Source organism: Condylostylus longicornis, unplaced genomic scaffold (assembly GCF_029603195.1).
Source record: "Condylostylus longicornis isolate FDR11 unplaced genomic scaffold, ASM2960319v2 ptg000135l, whole genome shotgun sequence".
Taxonomy (NCBI): domain Eukaryota; kingdom Metazoa; phylum Arthropoda; class Insecta; order Diptera; family Dolichopodidae; genus Condylostylus; species Condylostylus longicornis.
In genome coordinates, this window is record NW_026578103.1 from 9,792,278 (window position 1) to 9,819,187 (window position 26,910).

The 26,910-nt window shown below is 26.5% G+C and overlaps 1 protein-coding gene across 1 annotated transcript; it reads right to left on the bottom strand.

Annotated features, from left to right (window-relative positions):
- Positions 1 to 550: 550 nt before the first annotated feature.
- On the bottom strand, positions 551 to 25,617 carry LOC129615338 (apoptosis-resistant E3 ubiquitin protein ligase 1). Its single transcript, XM_055530484.1, has 9 exons — positions 24,979 to 25,617; positions 24,586 to 24,891; positions 8,930 to 9,128; positions 5,756 to 5,892; positions 3,417 to 3,834; positions 3,049 to 3,338; positions 2,651 to 2,974; positions 2,330 to 2,592; positions 551 to 832 (listed from the first exon to the last, which is right to left on the bottom strand). Exons 1-9 carry the CDS (start codon positions 25,252 to 25,254, stop codon positions 730 to 732), a joined length of 2,316 nt encoding a protein of 771 aa, XP_055386459.1. The 5' UTR covers positions 25,255 to 25,617; the 3' UTR covers positions 551 to 729.
- Positions 25,618 to 26,910: the final 1,293 nt, after the last annotated feature.

Sequence of the window (26,910 nt, forward strand, 5' to 3'; positions counted from 1 at the left end):
TATTATCATAGGTACTTTAAAAATAATAGAAAATATTTGCAAATAAAATTTGATATTACAAAAATTAAACAAAATTTTTAAAATAATATTAATTGTTATTTATTTCAATTTATTGTTTTTAATTTATTTAGTTTATTAGTTTTTCTATATAATTATAATTCTTTAATTAATTTCTCCATTTTTACTAAACAACGTAACAATTCAATTTTTCATAATTAATTTTTGTTTTTATGCATAATACATGTTATATAATTACATAAAATGTAATTTTATTTCTTTAAATATAATAGTTACATTCATATATATTTACTTACATATTATATGTAAATAATATTATAGCTTCCTTAATCATTTATATAATATAAGATTTTCACCAAAAATTGGCAAACACATTAGAATTGCTTTAGAATTTTTTTTATATTTATTCAAATATGTATATACATATATAAATCTAAAATTTATCTAATAAAAACTTAAAATGAATAACAAATAATATTCGAATATTATATAAAATAATTAATTCTATATAATTATAATATACTGTTTTTTTTTTAAAGAATATTATAATTAACGATTCCATTTTGTTTTATTCGAAATTTCGTATCGGATGTTTGTTGTTTGTTTTCTATAAATTATTAAAATATTAATCAGCAATATATTTAAAACAGCATGAATTTGTTTTCGATTAGGAAGAACGAATTATAAATTACTGATGTTTGCCGTCTTCTCTTAAACCATACCAAAACCTTCACTTCCTTCACTAATCGAAAGTAATAGAGCCTTTTCGAATTGCTCATAACTTTCATAATCTGGTAAGCATAATTGATTAAAGCTAAAATTAAACAAAAAAAGAGATGATTAATAATTGATATAAATTTTGATGTGCATTATTTTTTTAAAGTTTTTGATTTATAAAAAATTTTAATGGCTTTCAGTTTAGTTAACTCCTATTTATGTACATCTTTTTAACAATGCTTTTCAAATTATGAACTATACTGATTATTAGACGTTAAGAACGGAAAACAAAATAAAACAAGAAAAAATAGAATTTGTTATCCTATGTGCGAGTAAATATGCCATTGCTGACTATGGAACAGACTATGACTTTAAGTTGCCGTATTACCATATTAATTTATGTAAAATTTCAGTACTGTGTTTTCAACGTTTTCTAAGATATGTTCGTATGGGTATAAAGAGGTTTTAGAAATTGTAAGAATCAAAAAAAGAAACGAGAATCAAAATATGAAATATTTTGCAGCTAAAATTTAAGAGTTAATAATATTAAAATAAGATTTAAAAATGTAATTAATAATTTAATGATTTCTAATTAAGAACAATGTGACTATTAAATAAAAGTGAATAAATTCTTAAATTGGTGCTTCGACAACTTAAAAAGAATTGATAAAAAAAATGTTAAAATTATAAAAATCAATTTAACTAAATGCTTTTCAGATTATGTGAAGATGGCGCTTTGCTATATACTTAGCGTATGTTCTAAACAAAAATTAAAAATAATTTTCGAAACATATTATTTTGGAAAGTAAACAATTATCATGTGGTTGCTGTTCAAGATAGTGACTAATAATGGTTTTTGTCTAAAATAAAATCTAGAATTGAAATTGTTATGAAAAAATTTGGGCAACAAAAATGAAATATAATATTTCCTACATCTTGTTTTTCGAAAAGGTTTTTGCATTAACTATTATAGTTTATTTTCGAAATATTTTAACGAAACTATTGAAAAACAATGGAAAGACTATCATAGAAAACAACCAAAGTATTCATCGAAAGATTTAATATATTACTCCGATTTTTTTTACTTTTAAAATATTTGTAAAAAATAATCCGAAAATTGTATACTCATGTTGCTTTGTACAGTGTTGGAATATTGGCATAATGAATTTCAGATTTGCGTTGAGTTTTTAAAAGATTATGCAAAGTGCATTTCTGGGTTAATAGCGCTTTAGAAAAGTATTGAAAAATTTTTGAAAAAATTTTGAACAATTGCCGCTGGTTCGAATTTTGTAAATTTAATATGTTCTATTTTAAATATTAAGAATAAGAAGAAGGTTGTGAGTTAAAAAAATAAAAATTGTTTGTTTTTTAGTTAAATTCTTTTAAAGTAGCAAGTTTTTGAAATTTGGCATAAAATGGCATTACATTTTGCCTACTAAAGCGCAATTTTCTGCACAAATATTCCAACACTATAGGTGGTATAGGATTATTTATTTCTACATATAATGTATATTCCTTTATATTTGCAATTTTATGTATACGTATAAATGTCTCATAAGATTTATATAGTAAAATAAATGTTTTTTGTATTTACCATGTATGAGCTGTTGGCAAATTACCAAATGTTGGTGCTGCTGTTATTTGAAAACGTGGATTTAATTCTTGAAAACCACCTGGCGGTAATTGTGAACATCCAGTTGTAAATTGTAATAATCTTGCCATTTCCGTTTGACTAAAATTACTAACAGCTGCCCAAAACCAACCTAATACACGTCGAAATTCAGCTGAATTACCATTTGCGATATGATGCTGTTTAAAATCAGCTATAGAATATTCACCAGTACCACACATTAATAACTAAAAATTTTAAAAATTACTAAATTGTAAATATCAAAAATATTTTATTTAATTTCACCTCAAGTTCATTTTCATCGAAAATACTTAATAAATTATCTGGTATAATACCATTTAATCCTTTTAAAAAACTATCAACTTCATCTTTAACACTATTACATAATCTTTGTTGAGCTAATGCATCTAAATATTGATTTTTTGTTGAATTTGTAACACGTACTCTTGAACCATTTGGTATTAATTCAACTGTTTTTGATAGTTGACCGCTAACATCATAAACTTCTTCAACAAAATATAATTCCAATGATTCACTAGTATCTAAATCGGTTTCTAGGATATATTTTATTTTCGATAAATATAAATCGGGGTCATCTTGTTCGAAATACTAAAAGAAACAAACCAACAAAAAAAAAATTTTATTGACTTGTAAATTTTATTAATATTCTATATTATTCTCACCTTATAATGAACTCTTAAACCAATTAATTGCGCTAAAAAGGAACGTGTAAATCTAGCTCTTACTAATTGTCTATAGGAACCACCTAATGCGCTTTCATATAAACATTTTCCAACAATTTTACCAGCAAATTCAAAATGTTTTAATTTTAAATGTGATGATCTATGTGGATTCGGATGTACTAATGCTTGACGTTTATCATGAAAAGTACAAAATAAGCCACCACGTGGATCAAATAATGAACTACAAATTAATTCAAACCATTCTCGTCTTAGACCACCCCAATCGATTCCTACACCAAATTCATTTATGTATTATAATTTAATAGTTGATAACAATATTTAGCTTAAATTTTTTAGATATTATTTACCTTGTTCACCTTGAAATGTTACTTCAAAATTACCGCACCAATCGCTAACAGAAAAACCTTTTGTCGCTTTCATACTACTTTCTAAAATTTTTTCACGATTAACTTTTAATGATAATTTCTCATGATAATAATTTGAATGAAATTTTCGAACTTCATGATAAAAGAAATCTTGTTTATCTTTAAATGTTTCGGAACCACCAATATTCTTTAATAAGAAATGTGTAAATGTTGCAGCAATAATATTTCGATCTTTTGATGCTAATTCGATTTTTGGTTGTGATCCATCATCAATAATAAAAACTGGTCCATGTGTTTGAGTTATATTTGGTGGTAGAAAATGAAATTTTGTTGAAGGGCATAACCGAAATGTTGCAATACGTTTCGGAATGAATTTAAGGATCATTTCCTTAATTGTTATCTAAATATAAAAATTAAATATAGGAACAAAAATTAATTTTTATTTTGTTTAAGTTAAATGAAAAAAAAAAAATAAAAATTTGAAGAATTTTCTCACTTTTGATCTCATATGGACCCATAATAAATGATTCGAAATATTTAAAACTTTTTTAATATTTTTCGTAACCATTTTCATTTTAAAACTTAGAAAAACAGGGAATAAAAGTTGAAAAGCTGTTGTTTTTATTTTTGATACTTAACACAGATTCGTTACAAAATTTAACGTCAAATCGTTTCAGTTTACCATGTCAATTTCATCAAAACTGACCAGTGCTGTTGAACGATGTGAATTTGAAGGAGTTCATTTCTAAATAACATTCTTTGTTCATATTTAATTTTCCAATTCAGCTGCTGTTACGTCGCTATTTATTGTCTTATGTTGTTTTCATCAATTTGAAGCATGAATAATAATCTTTGGTTTATATCAACCATTCTGCTTTAATTGGAACATAATATTGAACATATTACTGATAATGTTTTGGCCGAAAGGCCCGATCGCTTAAAACTATTCCTTTTTTGAGAGGACAACGCAATGTGTTTAAAATTTACATGAGCTAAATTATTTGGAGAAGAAGTGGCAACAGTTGGTTTGTTGAGTTAAACCAAAGTGAAATGAAAAATTGTAATTTGTAATAAACTAATCGCTCTCCAGCTATTCAAATAAATTTTAAATATTGTGCGGTATCGAAAAAAGCGTCTTATCTAAGATTAATTCTGTTATGTTTCAGGTTTTCAAAAGTATGTTATGCATCAGGTTGCTGTTTGAATTCATTCTTTAACATTCTATTAATGTGCAATTAAATTAAAAATTTTATTTGATCTGAAACTTTTATAGTATAAAAGTTAAAGTAATTGACTGTTGAAATTTTTTTTTCCTTTTTTCTTGATCAAAAATCGTGTCGAAAAAACATATTATTTTAACTATATAGAAAATCTTATTGTATAAGGTAATAAAATTAATTTCATTGTGAATTTTTTAAAACAATATGCTGAGTTAATAATATGAACAGCTCTACTCGTGAATTTGTGTAAATGTATATGTACGAGTACAACGAAAACCTTATAAAGTCATCGGAATCGATCAATTTCTTATATTCCCTTGATTTCAATTTATAGAAAGTATAGAATTGTTTTTTTTTTTCAAAAAAGGATAAAAATAGAAAACATTTTTTATATCCTCTCTAAATTTTCTTTTTCGTTCGTTTTCTTTTTTCTTTTCCTATAATAAATTTAATAAAATCAATGAAATTTAATTTGTGGTTGTTTTTGTTCTACATTTTCTCACTTTACATTGTTATTTCAGTCTCACATAATACACCTTTATTTTTGATATACGTCTGAACACACCATAATATAAAAGCACGAATCAGTTATTTTACGTGTACGTGTTGTTATTTCTGTGGTTTTAAGGAAAAGCTTACTAAGTCACAAAAATGTATTACGATTAAAATTAGTTCAACGTGAGACTCCAGTCTTTTCTAATTTATTTTTCATTTATTGGGTAAGAATGAAATGACTGAATATCAATGTAGTAGTGCGATACATGATACCCAAGTGTGAAGTACAAGAAAATTTAGTTAATTTGTTTTAGAAGGTGTTAAAATTAATAGTACAAACCAAAAATTCGTGAATTTTTGTTGAATTCAAAACACAAATGAATTGTTTTGATAAAAAAAAAACTTCTGTAGTAAATTGATTAGAAAAAAAAGTAAAAAGTAGTTGAGGCAAAAGAGCTCAGGTTTCGTTAAAAGTCTTTTTATTTGTAGTCACAGATTTATTATAACGGTGCTATGCTGTTTATAAATAATGTATATGTGTTTAGATTTTTATATCTACTTGATTATTAATTTTTGTTCTTTTTTTGTGTACTAAAATTTTCTTACCTGTTTTGGTCCAACATAACATAGAACACGACGTGCTTTAGATTTTGGTTGCCCATAAATACTTAAAAGTTTCGCTTCATAACAAATATTGTGCTTACGAGATGCAATATTTTTGTGTACTAATGTTGTATCGCTACCTTGAATTCATAAAATTCAAATGAGATATTTTAGTAAATCAATTCATATTTATTTTTTCAATAAAAAAAAAAAATAGAAATGAAAAGAGAATAAAAATTTTCTAAATTGATTTTGAATTGCGTTCATGCTTTCGCTTTTTTTTTTTGACTTTTATTTTTTATATTTTCCGAGTTTTCCTTCTTTGCTGCTCTCGCAGTTTTTCATTAATTTCCAAATAATGAAAAAAGATAAAAAAATAAAATTAATTCAAAAATCACGGAAAACGTTGAAATTATATAGAAGTGCTTTAAATCCAAAAATGAATAGATCATAAATTTTCCAGAAAATGAATCTTTTTTTAATTATATTGTAATCTTATTTAATTAATTAATTATTCTAGATATGGATTTCTAAAAGAACAGGAATGCTTGCTATAAATATTTCAAAATGAATATTTGTTTGGACGATGATGACGGTTTGTGCGCACGAAATTAATGTACGTAAATATGAATGAAAGGCAGCAAATCTTATCTAGGTAATTCGAACAAATCTACTCTTTTTTGGTGCTTTCTCTGCTCGTTCTGGTGTTTTGCATAAGGTGTCAAATGATTTCAGGGATTATTCTTTGATAAAGTAGGAAAATATTATATGGATAACTAAAAGTTAACCTTTTCTAGTGCATTGAAAAAAAAAAACAAAAAATTATCGCACAAATTTTCGCAAAATTTCAACAAAAATTCTGAATCTGACGAGCTTTATCTCGAAAACTATGGCACAAATCAAATTTATTAGAAGACTCTAAAAAAAACATCAATCGCATTTAAAACAACCTCGCGATAATTACTCTATGTCGCATGGGTTCCGAAGTTATAAGTATTTATTTATATAAAGAGGAATTTATATAACAGCCTGTTTTATGGAAATTGATCAAAGAATCGTTCATGAAAATATTTCCTACCTTATGCCATCCTATACTTGATTATGCACAAGAATTTTTAAATCTATTAAGATATTCATGCGGTTTTAGGAATAAAAGTGAAATTTAATTTATGTTAGGCCTTTCTGAGTTCTAAACCATTGTAAATAAAATTCTTTTATATTGAGATAATGTTCGCACACCTCAACAGGATCTGAGACACTGAGGCTTATAATCAATTTCGACTTTGGTTTTGCATTTATAAACATCTTACTGCACCTTTTATTGATACGGGGCTTCAATAATATTAATGTTTCCCAAATAACTAATCAAGCTATATTTTTTAAGGCATTCAATTTAAATTTTAATTAAAATTTAAACGATTCAAATGCAAGAAAATTCTGAATAAAATTTTAATATAATTTATAAGTTTTTTTTAAGATAAAAATATCCTATCCAAATACAAGTTATATCTGTTATAAAAATATACAAGTTGTTTAACTATCAATAAGTTTAACAATAATTTTATGCCTAATTGCTTCCAACATTACATTTAATTTCCTTTCCGACAAAATATTTTTATATTTTACTCTATATACTCTTACCTATGTACATAATATTATGTACATAATTTTTTCAAATCAAATCTTTTAATTTATATTTTGTTGTATAGTTATAAAGTAAATTATACAATAAAAATATTTGACATTTATGTCATATATTGACATTTCATTTCTGTCATTATATTTGTGCATTTAATAAGATTTTCGAAGTGAAATTTTTATTTTATTTTGTTTTTTTTTTTTCTATTTTCGATTATTTATTACTGTAATAAATCAAATTTATATGTAAATTAAATGAAAATTCTGTAATAAATATTCTAATTTATTTAGTATTTTCATAACGGCATTTTATATAAGTAGTTAATATTTTTGTTATTCAAAATATTTAATACTCGTACAATAAAAATAAATAACAAGACAATGAAAATATATGTAGTAATTTTTATGTACGTAGAGTAGAATCAACATATTATAATTGAAGGTCATTGAAAAAGCCTATGTTTCCTCATTTATATTACTCGCGTACATAATGATTTTCATAATGGGAATTAATTTTGCGTCAATGATGTCATGATAAGGTGACCATTTGAAATTATATAGGTATATACACAAATTATAATTCGACAAGTACCACATGTTAACCACACAATAATAGTAATTGCTTAAAATACTTAAGATTGATTTTTAAATATCAGTGGTTGCAAAGGAAAATTTTATAAGACAGTAATAATTATATATCAAAATTATAGATTTTATTTTTGTTAAAAAAGACCCCAATTTTAGTCAAAGTTCCTGTAGAAAACAGAATTTCCAAAAATATAAAATCGACCCCTAATAAAGGTCTGGTTTCTCAATTCTGATATTGCCAAAACATTACTCATCCAGTATTTTAAAATAATCAGTTGAAAAATTAACAATCAAGAAAATTGGTTTCCACTTTATGCATATATGTGGAAAAATATAAATTCGATCGACAGTAAAAGTTTAGTTGCTGACACCTAATTTCCACGAAAAACAAGGCTTCTTGGTCCACGAATATGCTGAATATTTTCTAAAATAATCAATAATGTAAATTCGAACCGTATAGTAAAGCCTAATTTAACAATTTGTTGTCCATCACCTATTACGCTGAATTAGTATACGTCAGCAAAAAATTCTACTTATATAAAATGTGGTGCCATCACATTACCCCGATTCGGCAACCAATTATTAAATTTAACTCTAATTTCTTGCATTTAATACGACTAGAAATTTGGGAAGATATGGTGTGCGGCTTTCAGTGTACTTTATTAATTACAATTAAATGGGAAAATTAAATTTTTAATTTTTTTTTCAGTTATGATTCGAATTTGTTAATTTAATTAATAAACCTTTTAAATAATTTTTGTACCGCAACACATACCTTAGATAATCTGGTCACCATAATATTTTTATGAATCAATTCTTAATAAACAAAATTCTTTTCTTTTTGAAAGTTTTTTGTGAAAATTTATATTAAAAATAAGAAAAAATAAAATGAATACAAAAAATATTATAAATCGAGCGAAAAAAAATCGAAAGAAAGAAAAAACAACTTACTACTCAACACAATGATATCAAAATCTCCATTTGGTAATTTTTGTCCTTGATAACTGATCACAGCACGAAGGCATACCGGTTCGGGGAATAGAGCTGTTACAGCGACACGTGAGTTGACTTTATCATATGAAAATGATATGGCACGTGATAGTTTCTCTGCTGTATTACCATGTAAATCGAATATTTCAACATCGTAGCCCTGAAAAGAAAACAAGAAAACAAAGAAAAGAAAAAACAAAAAAAAAAAACAGAAACGTTTAAAAATAAATGGGGAAAATATATATATATGTATATTTTTTTAAAAACGATTTTTTTCTTTTCTTGAGAAAAAATTTTATTTTAACTTAAAAGTTTTTCTATTTTTTTTTTTATATTTTCTTCTTCAAGACTTTTAAGCATTTATTTTAAGATTCTGTTATGAATATATTTGATTCATTTCAAGAGGATAAAATAATTTACATACATCCATACATAAATACGGTATAAGAATTAGAATCGTTTAAATTTAAAATTGTAACTATTAAACGAAATGTGATCTAGATTCCAATACTAAAAATACTTACTAGGGAGGATAACATTAAGGGTGGTATTTAATATTCTAACGTCATAAAATTATATTGAAATATTTTAGATATTTTTCAGTAACATCTAAGTATATCAATAATTTTAATCAATACGAAAATACATAATCATAATACAATTTTGGTGCATCTTATATATGCATTAAAAGAATTGTGCACTCAAAGAAATATTTAGTAAATTTCAACAAGAATTGAGACAATTTTTTATTTTCATAAAATTGCAGTAATAATTTTCATAGTCTTCAATATTTTATACTCAAAGTAAGTAATTCTAACCTACAAGTAGTTAAGCGTACCTTGTTATGAAGTCAACAATATGGTAATTAACTTATATAATTAAACGAAATTTCTCTTAATTTTAAATAATAGTTTTAATGTAATTTAAAATTAAATAAAATCATGCCGAAATCATGTTTGAGATGTGAAACAGCATTCGCTGTATTATTTTACTTTTAAGTTGAATAATTGCAGTCTGCACGGAAACTAAAAATATTTTTAAAGTAAATTTCTGGTCATAATCAGTTATAAAAGTAAAAGGAAGCAAGTTTTTGGAGAACCACCATTCATAAACGTCTTAATTTTTTAGTGAAGCTTTTTAAATCAATTAGCCAGATGATTTCATTAATAATTTTCTACTAACAATCAAATGAAGGAGCTATAAACTATATGAAATGTACTCAATATTATTATGTAATTGCATCTATCTGCATCATGTTTAAAATTCCATAAACGATTAAATTCATTCAAATTTATATTTCATTTCATTCATGTAAAATGTCAAAGTATTTCTATTGCATATTTAAACGCCCTCTTCAATTATTTTTTATCATTTTAACAATTTATTTTTGGAGATATGAGATTTTATTAAAATAAAAAAAACAAAAACAAGAACACTAAAACAAGAACCCAATTTCTAAGGAATTTTTGAGTGCGTGGGAAATTTTGGAATTTAAAAAAAAAAAGATAAAAAAACTCAAGTGAATAAGGAAACAAAAAGGGAGAGAAAAAGACAAAAAAAAATTCATTAAAAAGTTTTTTTTTTTTTGTTTGCGTTTTTTTACTCTCCTTAATGTTAAATAAAGTCGTCTCATTTTTATTATTATATTCCCCTTGTTCTACCGCTCATCAACCTAATTTTCATTCTCATATTTTTTTTGCTCTCCATCATTTAACCTGAAGAGCAGTCACAACAATCTCTTGCCATACATACGATATGTTGTCGTTGTTTTATTTTTTTTTTCGTTGTATTTGTAATTTTATATTATTATGTCCTTTTATCTATAAAAAAAATAAAAAAAAAAACAATTTGTTTTCTCGTCCTTTTTTTCATAAATTCCTCTTGTAGGTACTTTTAATTTTTTTTTCTTTTTATTGTTATCTTTTTTTTAGTATTATCCTTATACTATATAAGATTTTTATTTTTTTATATGAATTTTATAAGGTACCTATATAGAAGAACTTTTATGATGGTAAAAAATTTTTTATGCATTCCATAACTTGAACCTAAAATATTAGTCCTTGGCAAATATTTGTTTCAAAAATCAGGAATCAATTTAATAAATATGTTCTTTTTTTTGTATTTTTTTTGTTTTTGGTTTATTCAGTTTTGTTTTCTGTTTACTTGCGTAAGCGATGATCCTTGTGCCTTAAATTTTATCAATTTTGAATTTTATTTGAATAGTGATTAAATGGGATGCTAACGATTCTAAAGACCAACCGTATTTATTAATATGTTGCTATTTTTGGATGCCATATATCTGGGCTTTATTATTTTTCTCTTAATTGTGTGGAATTCAATTTCAAAATGAGATTATATTTGAATTTTTTTTTCTTGCAACGAAATTAAAAGGAAAATCAATAGCAATATGTTTGTAAAAAGCAAAAAAAAAGAAAAAATATTTAAAATTTATGCAATAAATAAAAAAAAAATTTTGTTTTTTTTTTAAGAATGAATTTGAATGGTGATGAAAATTTATTAATAAAAAATAAAATTTGAGGCAATGTTTAGGCATTAATCATTGTTTGATGAATAAAAAAAACAATTAGTTTACAAATCAAAATTTGCCATTCGCCATAAAAATACTGATTGGCAAATTTTCAATATTAAAAAATAAAAAAATAAATAAGTAAAAACATGTGGCACACAAATGGCATTCAATCGAAACTATTGTGAACAGAAAACATTAATTTCATTTCACGTATGTTTGAGTCTTTATTCGAGCTATTTTATGTTTATCCGTTTGTCTGCGTGTCAATCAATCCGTCGATTATTTCTATTATTGTTAATAGGTCCATTTATTCCATGTCCCTCCCATCAATTTGTTCTTCTGAAATTTATTGTGATCAGTTTTAAGTTTTTTTGTAGTTTTATTTTTTCATTTGCTGGGCAATTGAAAGTAACTTGAAAATATACGTGAAGGTTTTTTAATGCTAAGTTATTACAATTAATAATTTCAAAAATATAATATTTCGATCTCTTATTTTGTTTTGAAAGTAATGCACTTCATTTTCGAACTTTTATAAAACGAGGAACAGTTTAACATATTGTTAGCAGTTGTCCTATTCTTATATGGTTTTATAAAATTTTTTTGTAATTTAATTCAATTTTATTGCTAATACAAACATTTTGCCAAAATTTTTTTTTTGAAAACTTCTCCTAAAGATATGCAATATTACATGATAAGGAAAGTATTCATAATAAATATAAAATACCTACACCAAAATATACAAGCAATATAATATGAATTGAAAATTTTCTCAGAATGTTAAAAAGATTTAAAGCATTGACATGCTATTTTCTAAACAATATGGATTTTCTAAACAATATGGCTATTGCAATGAGTTGATTTGATTGGTATGGAAAATACTCACTCATATATAGCTTTACAAGTTATTTATAATTACGTAAATCGTTTCCATAATTTTAGGCGCATATAAAATTTTCAATATGATTTTCGGTTAGTTCGACTATAATTGAATTAAATTTGTTAAACTTTATTTATGAATTGTTTTATTTCGGTCTCTTTCTACAATATCCTTAAATTTTTGTGTTCTTTTATTCTATGAATTGTGTACTGATGCTCTACCAGTTTTTATCTATTTAGGATTTTTATGAAGGATAATAAAATCATATATTTTTTTTTTTAATATTTATTTGTATGTACGTAAATGCGTTTTGTATACATGAAAATATTTGCATATTTGCATATTTACTTTTATATATAATATATATTTACATACTTATGTGTATATAGGAAAATTAATTTTTATTTTCATCTACTTGTACAATTTTGAATGATTTGTATGTGTACGTATGTGAATTTACTGCATATTTCAGTAAAATATAAAATTATGCTTGTTTTAAAAGAGCAAAGAAAAAAATATTAAAAAAAAAACAGAAACAAAAATGAAAATAAAATAATTTTTTTTTTTGGAATCCTTAAAACTTTTGCATATTATATTTGTATTTGTTTTTACATTTTGTATATATATATACGAAACCTAAATAAATATACACGTACATAAATTTAAATAAATGAATATTATGACTTTTTATTACCTCGACAAAAAAAAAGATCTGGTGTGATCAGCACATAACCGACTACAATGTATATTATCTAGTTTAATGAAAGTGATACAGAAGATTATAAAAATTCGTTTTAAAAACTTCTTTACAATTTTAAGATCGCTAATAAGCTCTTAGTTAACATATCTAGAAAAACGTAAATTTGGCACTTAGTAGAATTTCGCTTTATGCCACCCGAATTCCCTAAAAAGTTCAGCAGTTAGGTTTGATAAGACACTAGAGCTCAAATATCAAATTTCAATAAATTCCATCAATCCGCTCCGCAGATATGATAAAAAAATGCAAAATTCGCCTTCAGTTCGATTTCCGAGCCATTTCCAAAAAATTTAAAGGTTTATTGTTTTAACATCCTGAATTTATATATTAAATTTCAAGGAAATTGGTTGATTCTTTCTCTTTATATGCGCAAAAATGTAAAATCGACTAGCAAAAAGGTGCAAATTCAGAAGTCTGACAAATTCGAAAAGTTGATCAATCTGTGTCATGGTCAAATAAACTTACACATAAAATTTCACGAATATTGGTTCAGCCGATCTTGAGATACACGCGTGCACCTACAGGCACACAGACCGACCGACATCTGTTTAAAAATATTTTATTTACGCTTCCTATACAAATAGCAAATTTTCTTGCTATCACATAACCTCCCTTATTGTATGCAATGCGGTCGGTAAAAATATTATAATTCATTAGGTATACAAAATTTATTTTTTCATCCATAATTTTTATAAGAATGTCATAACCAAAATTAAAGAAAAAAAAATTTCTTTTATTTATTCTGTGAGTGTTGCAGACACTGCGTGATTTTCTTTTTATAGTTATGGATGCAAATTAAAATAAATATAATAAAAATAATTTAATCGCCGCAGTCTCAAATTGCAATAACGTTTTTTTTTGTCCTTACGTTTTGACTGATTTTTTAAGACTTTTTATCCATCGTTTAACTTATCTAATGAAATTTTGAAAATTTTTTTTGCGTTTAATTTTTAAAAATAATTTTCTGTAAATTTTTTAATATTAGAAATAATTCTTAAAAAAATTCGGGATGAACATTAAGATTGTATGATATTGAACACTTTGATTTGCAATTTGGTTTTATCGTATTTTTTTTATGTTCAGAATTACATACCTACTTAAATCAAATCGAGTTTAAAAGCAATATAAGGGTTTAAATACACTAGAATTCAAAGAAAACCAATGAAAATTGGAAGATTTAAAATTTTTATAAGGTTAATCTTTTATTCTTTCTAACATTTTTAGTCAATTCGTTATTAACTACAACACAATATTGAGAAAAAAATTGTTTAATACGAGTATTACATTAAATAAAATTGGTACCAATATTTTGGTATAAAAAGTAGATCTTATAAGAAACAAAAATTGAAATATTTTAAAGAAATTTTGAAAACGCTACATTTTAGTATCTACGAAATAGGATCACTGAAATTATTTCAAAAGTTTTATCCGTATAAAAATGAGGAGAAATAAAGAGATTAAAATAAATTTTCTTCATAATCTAGTTTTGTGTAGGTGTACTATTTAAAACCTCGTATAATACCAAAACTTATCAATTTGTTAGAATTTTTGTGATATAAACATCACAATATGTGAGCCTAAAGTCTAATAAAAATAATCGACAAATGCTTTAAAATTACGAAGTTATGGTTTTGTACTTGGTGCAACATTGTGCAATATTCTGTAATTTACGTCATAACGGTATATAATAAAGTAACTGGGATGTGGTATTATGTAGCGCATTATGCCGGATTGAAATATTAGAAATTGCTAAATTTATTGTTAAAAAATTAGTTAAATTTTGGTTGTTTTCCTTCAACCACGAGAACATTTTTAATTGAGAGTTCCTATTATTTTGACAACGAACAACTTGTATTTCAACTCCTATGATTAACTTGAATTAAAAAAATATTTTTCAATTTAAAAAGAAAATAATAATAAAATTATTTAGTATTGTTTAACGACCTTTTTTTTTAGGAAAAATTTAATTTAAAAAAATAAATTACAAAAAGTTACGAAAATTATAAAACTAAAAAAAATTAAAAATATTTACATAGAGAATTTGTAGGGATTTTATGTGTAAAAGAGCACATGATTTTAAAAGCATAGCAAAAAGGAATAACAAATTTACTTGGAGAAACAAAAACGAACTAGCTATATAGGAAAACCTAGTTTTTACTTTTACAGTTTTGTTCGGATTCTATTTTATAAATTTAAATTTCTTTTCAAAATTATTGCAAAACCATACACCCCCCCTTTTTCTGAGAATTATTTAAATTAGGAAGTTTGATAAACTTAAAAATTTTGTAGAACCTAACAAAATACTTTTATTTGGGCATTAAATTGTACAAGTTCTGTAATAATTAAAATAAAAATTTTAAAAGGAAATCTTAAAGTCAAAAAATTATCAAAATTTTGTGTATGGTTATCGTTGGAATTACAACAGAATTAATGAATGTCGCCCAAAATTGCTCATCAAAAATTCTGAATTTATTGTCTTTCACTTAAGGAAAATAATATTCAAAAAGATTTTGCCACCATTTTGCCCATAACTACTCTATACGATTTTTGCACAATACTACATAATAAATGCTTCTAACATAATAATATATTTTTGAGAAATAAAGAATGAGTTCGGGAGCTTGTTGATCTGAATTATACTTGCACTAATGAATCATCAAGTTCGATTTCAACAAAAGTGTATATTACGCCTCTGACGCAAATAACAATAAAAATTTACAATTTTTTTCCATGCTCTCCTTTTATTTTCTTTGTTCTTTTGCATTTGTATTTGTGTATATATATTTTTTTTTTATCACAGTAGACGTAAGTACCACACGGTTTCTTTTTTGTATAACAACAATGAAAAGAAGCAAGAAGTTCACACGTGTGCTTGTTTAAAAGAAAAGAAAAGAAAAAAGAAATTTAAAATAATCAAGATAAGCTTGAATTTACATCAATTGCCGCAATTTTCCACCGGATTTTTTTTTTGTTTTAAGGTTACTGTTATCCTTTTTTTTTCTTTTCTTATATACAAATACATTTATAACGATTTTTAGATATCTGCATATACTTAACTTGTATTACACTTTGATTTTAATTCTCTTTGAATGATTAGCTTTGTTCATTTTACGTTTAACTTTTCATTAAAAATGGTGATAAATAGATTTTTATGATTTTAACAATATTCTATTATTAAATTGTTCTATTGTTAGTTTAGTTTTATTCTGTTTTGAAAATAAGTTTAGTTCATTTTAAGGAGAAATGTGAAAGAGAGAGGATAGAAATGATGTCTTTTTTTCACTCACTCACTCAGAACTAAATCTCATTCTTAATAATTGATTGAATATTGTGTTTGACTCTAGTTTGAATAGTAGCACCTGTTTTAAATCCAGTAGAAATTTTTTTCCAGTAGAAAATCTTCACTAAATTCAGTCAAACTATAAAAGTTTAAATGAATTTTTAAATAAATAATTTTAATGCATTTTTCTTCCTCTATATTGTTTTGAAAAATAATGAAACTGAATCAAAGGACCAGTGCTCTATATGCTTATACAAAAGTTAAGTACGAGTGAATGATGACCAGCTATAAAATTACTAGATTTCGAATTGCAATTCTTGAATATCAAAGGTACCAAATACGCACTCAGGAACATTTAATTATTCCGTTTCCAGCGCTATCAAAAGTGAAGATTTATCTTCAAAATGAATTTTGGTCATATTTTTTGTGCGAAACTTCAAAATAACATTTTTAATATTTTAAAATTTTACATAAAAAAATATCTTCAAAATTAAGGTTTTGCTATGCAACTAAAGTTTTTTAAAATTACAATTTTTTTACATTTTTTTATCATATTTTCTAAAGTTTACATAAATCCAAAAAGTCAGTTTAATAGGTAACGCTCCTTTTCCATTCCTTTCGTGATGGAAGGGAAAAATTTTATTTTTTTCGGCAGGAATTGATTCTATACAAACCGACATGGTATTAAATAAATGCGTATGCGGCTTATGACAATAGGCTTTTAACATTTTTCAAATGAATTTCAATTGAGGATCTTGAAGGGCTTGTGAAGATTTTTTATTTTTTACCAAATCGTCGAAATGAAGATTTTATTTAAAAAAAATAAAGAAATTTGGACTAATCTATTTGGCAGTGCTGTCTGTCTTTTTAACTTCTTGAGAAGAACGATATACGGGGCGACTAGATAATTTTGACTTAAGCTAGATCTTAATCTCACAGTGAGTTTCATGTCTCTCTCCCGGAGTAATATCGGAGATGTGATAGGATTTATAACGTCCATGAAGATCGGTCACGTCGATAAGACGGAGGACACTGTGACTTATAAAACACTTATGCTGGTTCAAGTGAGTATGGTGAAATATCACAACTCAAGAAATATCACAACTGACCTACTTGGCTTAAGTGTATTCTCGAATAGCCCCGTATATTTAGCCTAACCTAATCAAAACTCTTCATTATTTTTAACTAACTCCAACTCTTATTTGATTCTAACCCAAGAAATTTTAACTGCTCAATATTCTTAAAATTTAATATTAGAAACCAAAACCAAAATATAACAAAATGGTTCAATTAAAATTTCTAATTAATTTGAAAATAATTTCTATTGCAAAATTAATACTTTTTTCTTTTACTTCATCACAAACTTTTAAGGTTTCTTTTTTCCACATCAACACTTCTAATTCTCTTTATTAAAAATTATATTTTCCAACTTAATTTTTTCATAATAACGCCAATAATAATCTTAATAATATTAAAGTCAATTATGTTTAAAAAAAAAACAAAACAAAAAACAAACAACTTGATTATCCTGAAAGTTATAGAAAAGTCTATTTTATCAAATTATTATTAAAATTGTAATTTGTACTTCAATTAAATGAAAATGACTTCACAACATCCTTAAAGTCAAACACATACGATTCAATTATAAGTTAATTTCATTAAATGTTTTTCTTTCTCTACACAATTATCTTTTTTTTTTTTGGCTCAAGCCGATAAACTTTCTGACAAGAAAATGAAAGAAGAAAATTGAGGAAAAAAGAAGAAAAGGCAAAAGAAAATTTGTTTTTTCTTTTTCCCAAAGATTAGACATGTGTTCTTTTTTATCTCACTTTTTCTCTTGTTCTTATATCAAAAGTGGTTACGTATATAGGCCCTACAACTTGTTTGTGTGTATAATTATACCCGTACGAACGTATGTTCGAAGGGTATACTAAATTTGCCTTACCGTTTGTAACGCTAAGAAATAACGGTGTTAGATATAGACTCAAGTGTATGTTTTTGATCAGCGTCAAATTCTGAGTTGATTTAGCTTTGTCTGTCCGTCCGTCCGTCCGTCCGTCCGTCCGAACGATAACTCAAAAACTAATTGAGCTAAAATCACCAAATTTTCACAAATGATTTATTGTAGTAAGTGCCAGAACCCTATTTAAATTGGACATGATCGGGGTACCGGTTCGGGTACCTGCCATACAACTTCAAAAGTTATTTGACTATATTTCAGAAACTATTAAAGCTATGGTATTGAAATTTCACACAAACGAATATATTAGTAGGGCCAATGTGTCACATAAAAGTCGTTGAAATTACTTGGCTCCTTCTGGTACCTGCCATACAACTTCAAAAGTTATTTGGCTATATCTCAGAAACTATAAAAGCTGTGATATTGAGATTTCACACAAGTGAATATATTAGTAGGGCCGATGTGTCTCGTAAAAGTCGATGAAATTACTTGGCTCCTTCTGGTACCTGCCATACAACTTCAAAAGTTATTTGACTATATTTCAGAAACTATAAAAGCTGTGATATTGAGATTTCACACAAGTGAATATATTAGTAGGGCCGATGTGCTTGATAAAATTCGCTAAAATTTCTTGGCTCTTTCTGGTAGGTGCCATACAACATCAATAGTAGTTTGGCACAACCAGTATTTTGAATAACACATAGTACTGAAATTTTGCATAAATTAATATGGTAATACGGCAACTTAAAGTCATAGTCTGCCTCATAGTTAATTATGGCACATTAGTTATTCGCACATAGGATAACAAATTCGTACGGGTATCACAGAGTTGACAAGGTCAACTCTATTTTTTTTCTCGTTTTGTATACTTTTGAAATTTATTTTGGAATTTTTATAGATTTTTTTTTGTTGATCACGCTTATATATAATATTGTATATAATGTGAAAAGTATATATAAGCGCTTATATATTGTCTACATATACAGGGTGATTCAGAAAAGTATACAACAACATATACATTTGGTTAGAGGATCGAAAATAGGTAAAACATTTTTTCCGGACTGGATGCCAGATCTCAAGAATTTTCGAGTTCCAGGAGTTTTAACGAAATTTCACGAAATTTTTATTTATCCAAGTTTTTTGGATTATAACTTCCATTCTGAAAAAGATAGTAACTTCAAACAAATAGTTTCAGAAAGGCTTAGTAAAGGGCTTAAAATAGACATGCTGCTTGATTCTGTGTTTTATGTCATCATCATCATCATCATATGGTGCTACAGCCCGGGGTGGGCCTTGACCTGTTGTACAATCATCCTCCAAAGATTTCTGTCGGCTGCACAGCTTCTCCAGTTGGTAACGCCAACTTTTCTCAAGTCCTGTTCTATATTATCTTTCCATCTGAGCCTAGGTCTGCCTCTGCTGCGCGTATTCATTGGTGTAGCCCTCATTATTGATTTTGGCAGTCTTTCTTCCGGCATTCTATACACATGCCCGGCCCACTTGATTCTTTGACTTTTGACGAAGCGTACAATATCTTCACCCCTAATTAGATTAAGTAGTTCTGCGTTTGATCTCATGTAGTAGTTTCCAGTATCATCCTGCTTGGGTCCATAAATTTTTCTTAGAATTTTTCTTTCAAATATACGTAACATATTCTCATCTGCCACGGTGAGCGTCCATACCTCGCCACCATAAGTTACGACCGGCCTAATCAATGTTTTGTACATTTGAAGTTTGCAGGTTCTGGTAAGTAGTTTGGATTTAAACAATTTCTCATAAGCGTAGTAGCATTTATTTCCTGCTAATATTCTACTTTGGATGCATCTATTTGTGTCGTTCATATTATTTATTTGAGCACCCAGATACGAAAACTCGCTTACGCCTTCAAAATTATATCTCCCAATAACAGTATTTTCTACGGTTCTTCTACTATTCGATCGCGATACTTTAAGATATTTTGTTTTATTTTCGTTTATTGTTAGACCAATATTTAAACAAGATTCTTCCAACTCCGTGAAGATTTCTTTTAGGTCTTGTAATCGCTTCGCCATTATAATTATATCATCTGCATATGCGCCTATTTGAGTTGATCTATATATTATATTTCCATCTCTGTACAAATGTCGAATCGCATAATGTAGTACCAAATTAAAAATAGTCGGTGAAAGAGTATCACCTTGTTTGACGCCAGCGCCAAACGTAAAAACCTCTGAAACTTCATTCTGCACCATTACTCGGGCTTTGGTTGCATCTAGTGTCATCATGACTAGTCTAATCAATTTTGATGGAATACCAAGACTCGACAGAGCCGTTATAATTGTATTCCTTTTGATACTATCAAATGCTTGTTTAAAATCTAAAAATAGCAGATGAACATCCTTGTTATATTCGTATAGTTTCTCCATACTTTGCTTCACCACAAAAATTTGATCTATAGTCGATCTGCCTTCCCTGAAACCGCATTGGTATTCATACAAAATGCCTTCTGCAAATGTTTTTAATCTTTTCGAAATGATACTAGCCAGTATCTTATATGCAGCATTCAAGAGAGTAATTCCCCTATAATTTTCACATATCGTTTTATCCCCTTTTTTCAAAATGGGTACAATAATACCGACGTTCCAGTTTTCGGGCATTATTTCCTCACTCCAAATTCTGCGTACTAGCCCATGAACAGATTCATGAAACCGACTGCCTGCGTTTTTTATCATCTCTGTTGTTATTGAATCTTCTCCGGGTGATTTGTGTGTCTTTAGAGAATCAATGGAGTTGAGCACTTCATCCATAGAAGGCTCATCGACACGTTCCTCCTGATCCCCCGCTGCCACCCATTGTGTTGTTTCTTCCCTTAATTCTGTATTCAATAACTCTTGAAAATATTGCTTCCATCTGTTAAGTATTTGCATTTTTTCAGTTAATATAATACCGTCCTTGTCTTTAACATTTATTAATTTTGGTTGGAAGCCAGCTTTTTCATGTTTTAATTTAGCATAGAATTTTCTTATGCTCTTGCTATTATGCGCTGAATTGATTTCTTCTACTCTTTTTTTTATGGCTGTACGCTTTTTTCTTTTACATATTTTGTCGGCAATTTTTCTCTTATTTTTGTAGTTTTCCTCGTTTCTTCTCGTCATTCTTTGCAGCATGATTTCCCTAGCCATATTTTTTTCTTTTATAGCATTGGCACATTCTTCGTCATACCACTCTTGATTTCTCCGCATTTGCTTCCTTCCTACCGTTTCCATTGTGCAAGTTACTAATGTTTTACTCAAATTTTCCCATTCCTGATTGATACTGTTATTGGCCTGCGCTGTTTGTTGGATGTTGTTGAACTGCTCTTCAATTTTATTTCTATATCTTGTGAGTGTGTTCTCGTCTTTTAATTTATCTGTGTCGTATTTATTTCTTTTTTGACCCCTATTCTTTCCAACGTTTGAGATCCTTTGTCTGATTTTAATTCGGATCATGTAGTGATCGCTATCACAGTTTGCAGCTCGGCAGGCCCTTACGTCTAGTATTGATGACATCCACCTTTTAGATACTAGTACATGGTCTATTTGGTTCACAGTACTGCTTCCTGGTACCTTCCATGTACCCTTATGTATATTTTTATGCGGAAAATGTGTGCTAACTATATATGTCGATGTACCCGAAGCAAGATGGCAAAGTCTTTCCCCATTTGGTGATGTTGTATCATGAAGGGAGTGTTGGCCAGCAACTTCCCTGGCAAAGACCTCCTTGCCTATCTTGTTTTATGTACCTTCAGAATACCAAGCTTTCGAACTTTAGGGGAAATCAAATTTTACCCTTATTTTATTTTTTAAGTTTTTTTCTAAATAGATAATTATCGTAAGAAATTTTTTAAAACCTTGAAATTTTTTTTATAGAATTTTGCCTAGCAGCTTAAGCTTTAATTTAAGAGCTCCAGCATTAAACTTTTTTTTTAATGTTACAGAAGATGTAGCGCAAGAACCATTTCTAAGTGAAGATTTTAAAGGCCTTATTTTTCACTATTTTTGATTTTTATTGATTTTAAGCGCTCTAATTATCAACTATCATTTATTTGTGATGACAAGAGTCACTCAAAAAGCAGTTGACATTTTTTAGAGCCATGATGCTCTGAAAATTATAAACCATCTGAATTTTAATTTTTTTATTGAAAAGTAACAATTAATAACAAAATTGAAACGAAATTTTGTACAAAATTTTTAATTGAAAAACAAAAATTGAATTTAAAAAATTTTAAATTTTTGAAAAGAAAAACTAGAATTTTGTATTACAAAAAAAATCTAGTAATCAAAAAATTTTTTTTCGAAACTTTTCTTGGTAAGAAAAATGGTACGTTTTTAATTTTTGCCAAATTTTGTAAGAAATGGTTCCTATATGGTTCAGAATTTTTAAATGCATTTTTCTCAGATTAGGTGCAATTTAAAAATTTGAGAAAATATTTTTCGGAAACTAGACACTATTTGGCATCTGAAATTATTAAAATTATCCAGCTGGAGCAAATTTTTAAAGGCATGCCATACAAATTTTGACATTTATTTTATTAGAAAAATTTTTTTTAATAGGAAAATTTAATTTTTTACACAAAATGGAGTTTGATGGTATAATGATATGATATTAAACTAACAAATAATTAATAAATCATTTAATTAATTATAAATAATTGAATTTAATTTAGTTTTATCAACTCTGGTTTGATTTTAATTAAATTTTTGGCTCACAAAATTTGTGGGTTTTGTGCTATATGACGACCTAAATTAAAGCTTAAAAGGCTGGAAAAATTCTATAAAAGAAAATTTTCGAGGTTTTAAAAATTTAGTTAGACAAAAATGAAAAACTAAAACAATACGTAAAAATTTTTGTGAAATCGCTGAACCTCGGAATTCCTTGAGATTTGGCACTTAATCCGGAATAAATGTTTTACCCATTTTCGATCCTCTAACCAATGAAATATGCTGTTGTATACCTTTCAGAATCACCCTGTATAACTATATTGATTAAATTCTTTTGAGATGAAAATTTCTTCCTCTTTAAAAATCTTCTTTTCTGATGGACTTTGAAATTTTCTAAGAGTTACTTTATGTTAAATTAAATGAAAAAAAAATGGATAGGAAAATGAACAACGAATTTGAAGTGATTTTTTTTTTTTGTAAATTATGTTCACTGAAATTTATAGAAAAGGGTTATAAAAATTAAGTGTTACAATAAAACCTGATTATAAAAATCATTTTTAAATTTATTTAAAAGATTTTTTTTATCAAAATACATAAAATTTGAAAGAGATCTAAATTTGAAATTTATTATTATTATTGTCAAACGAAATGTTTAGATGCAGCATTAATTATCGTGCAAGCTGTGCTGTTCTAGCTTAGAAAGAGCCAAACTGCCATCATTAAGATGCGTTAAATGCGGCTATGAGATTGCCGAGCAAAATCGTCATCATTTTAATGAGGAAAGAAATGAAAAATTGTGAAACGTTATAGTAGGATTAATAAGGTATGGCAGACACAAAAGAAAAATTTTATTAAGTCAAGCTAACACGAGTTCTGTCGTATAACAATAGCTAATACATAATTTAAATAGTTAAAAATTTTATTGACTATCTAGTAGCTTAAATTACTTGAGTTTTCCACCATTCTTCTGTGTTGAATAAAATTATTCTATACTTTGGAAACAACATTTAAGATTTAAATGAATGGCACTTCATATAAGATTTTCTTTTTTTAATAATTGAAGGGGTGAAAGTAGGTTACAATTTGTAGAATCTTATAAATGAGAAGGAGTAATTGTAATAATAAAAGTTAATTACATAAAATTTTCAATATTTAAGAAAATTAAAAATTATTTAAAGAATTTTTCTTTTCAAAAGTTTATTTAATTGTGATCAAGAAGCAGAAGAAGAGAAGGAAATTATTTTTAAGAAAATAATTATTAATAGCTAGGAGAATGAAAAATTATAATTTCTATAGGTACTTGAGTTCTCCGTTTTTTTTTATATAAATCAATAAAATTCTATTGAAAACAGTAAAGATTTTAATAAATGAAATGTGAAATTTTAATTATCAAAATTTTCTTGTAATTTTTCATTTTTTTTTTTAATTAGAAATACAAATTTAAAATTAAATTTTCTGCTCTATTTAATTTTTATTTAAATTTTTTGAAAAAAATTAAATAAAATAATTTTGAATTGAATTTATTTAATCATACCTTCGTTGGATCATCATCGGCTCCAAAAATACAATTATTTCCGAATTCATCTCTTGGTTCGATATGCAAAAGTGTTGGTGAACCGGCACAACAAACTACTGTACTAGCTGGTCGAATAAATCTAGAACGTCTTGCATCCATTGGACCCGGTACAAAACTTCTTGTAAATGGGCTACCAGCTATATGACTAGATCCAATTAATACAGATATTTTATATGTACCAGCTGTTCTAACTGTAAATTTAACTTTAGCAATATTAGCATTATTTGGATCTGTTGAGGATCCCAATTCACTAATGGTAACCACCTTAATTAAAAAAAAAATAAAAATATAATATTTTATTATATTGACTAGATCTATAAAATATTAATTGGAAATAAAAATTAAACTTACTTTACGTGTACCTTCAGTTACTTCAACAAAAAATTGATCAGTATCACAGATTGGATAAGGCTGTCCATTACGTTGAAAGAAACGTACAATAAAGCACATTGTATCACCAACAACATGCGGATCTTTCCAATCCCAATGTACTTTACAATTAGCTGGTAATAAATATTTACCAGTTACATATTGTAATAATGAATGTCGTGCCTCCGGTGCTAATGATGGTTGTGTCATTGCAGCTAATGTCACAAGTCCAGCTACAGAAACTGATACTACAAGCATACCACCCCATGTCCATGCATCTTGATGTTGTGATGATTTTACAACTGTTGACCATAATTGAGCTTTTAATGATTCTAATTGAGCTTTTGATGTTGGTAATTTTTGTCTTGCTTGTGACCAATTTGACCAATCTTTACCAAGTAATTTACTAGCTCTTGAATCTTCTAACCAATAAACATCTTCTAATGATACAACTTCAATTGCTATTAAACGTGAATAATGATGTTGTAATCTATGCTCTTTTAACCATTCTCTAAGTATCAGCTTCTGTTGTAAATGTAAGGCGGCACGTTGTAAACGTTGTTCATCACCAGGTGGTAATTCTGGTAAACGATCTGGATCACCACAGCTTGATAATGATGATATACCTAAAATAATAAAAATATAATCAAATAAATTATTAAAATTTAAATAAAATTAAATTTGAATTAAATTTTCAAAAAAAAAATTATTTAAATTGCCTGTGTTAAAGTTCGGAAATTCTTAAATGAAATTCTAAAAAAAAAGAATTTAGGAAATACTTTAAAATTTTTTTATAAAATTACTTTGTAATTCAAAATAAATCGAAAAACAACAAGTTTTAATAATAAATATTTCCAACATATAAAATTAAAGTTCACATAGAACGATGATGACGATAATGTAATTCTAAAGAATTTTCAAAAGTTTTCTCTTTAGACTTTTGACCTTTCATGTAAAAAATTTCTTGTCATGTGAAAATATTTAGTGTAGAGTAACAGAAATAGCAAAATAGAAAATAATAAAAGAGATTTCCGTTTTATTATAATTTTTCAGCTTATTTAAAGAATTTCAATTCAAGTAAATGCTAAATAAAAAGAATTTGGCTGCCATGTTTTTAAAATGTATAAAAATTATTATGGGATAAATCAACCGTTGGCAAACTTTTGTGGGCTATGGACGAATATATATTATGTGAGTATGAGCCACTCAAGCTTCTTACATTATCTACCTACGAGAAGAAATGACATTTTCAACTGATAGTTTTGTTTTGACAAATAATAAATTTTTATGGGATCTTATGTACCTATATCAATGTTATCTATGATTGAGTTCTTAAAATTTTTTTGAAGAAGTTGTTTACTTTAAAGATAGGTAATATCATTCAGAAATCATAAAAATTAATAAGATATTTGGTTTTGGCTATACTTATTCTTCGGCATAAGTTAAGCGGTCAAATAATAATTGTACTATGCGTTTATATAAGTTTAAAAGTTATATGTACCCGTGATTGCTAGCTCATAGCTAATATTATATTGTTCGAGCTCTCTTTAATTTTATTTCTTTGTTAATTTATTCTCTAAATTCAAATTAGAATATAAGTTACTAACTATTACAAAGTTCAGATTAACAACCGAATCTTTTCATCTTCAAAATGTTGTTTTATAATAAAATTAGTGCTTAAATTACCCTTTTGTTATGAGAAAAACAGAAACAAAAATCTCATTTGAATTTCTGTTTCAATATCTTTAAATTTAAATTTTCTTTAATTTTAACTCTCTTTAATATGATATTAATTGAGAATATTAATACATGCATATTATTCTAAAAATTGCATATTTTCAGGCTAAATATACATTTATTATTTTTATTGTTAAAATACATATTTGCAATATTTTTGACTATTTTGCGTATTTT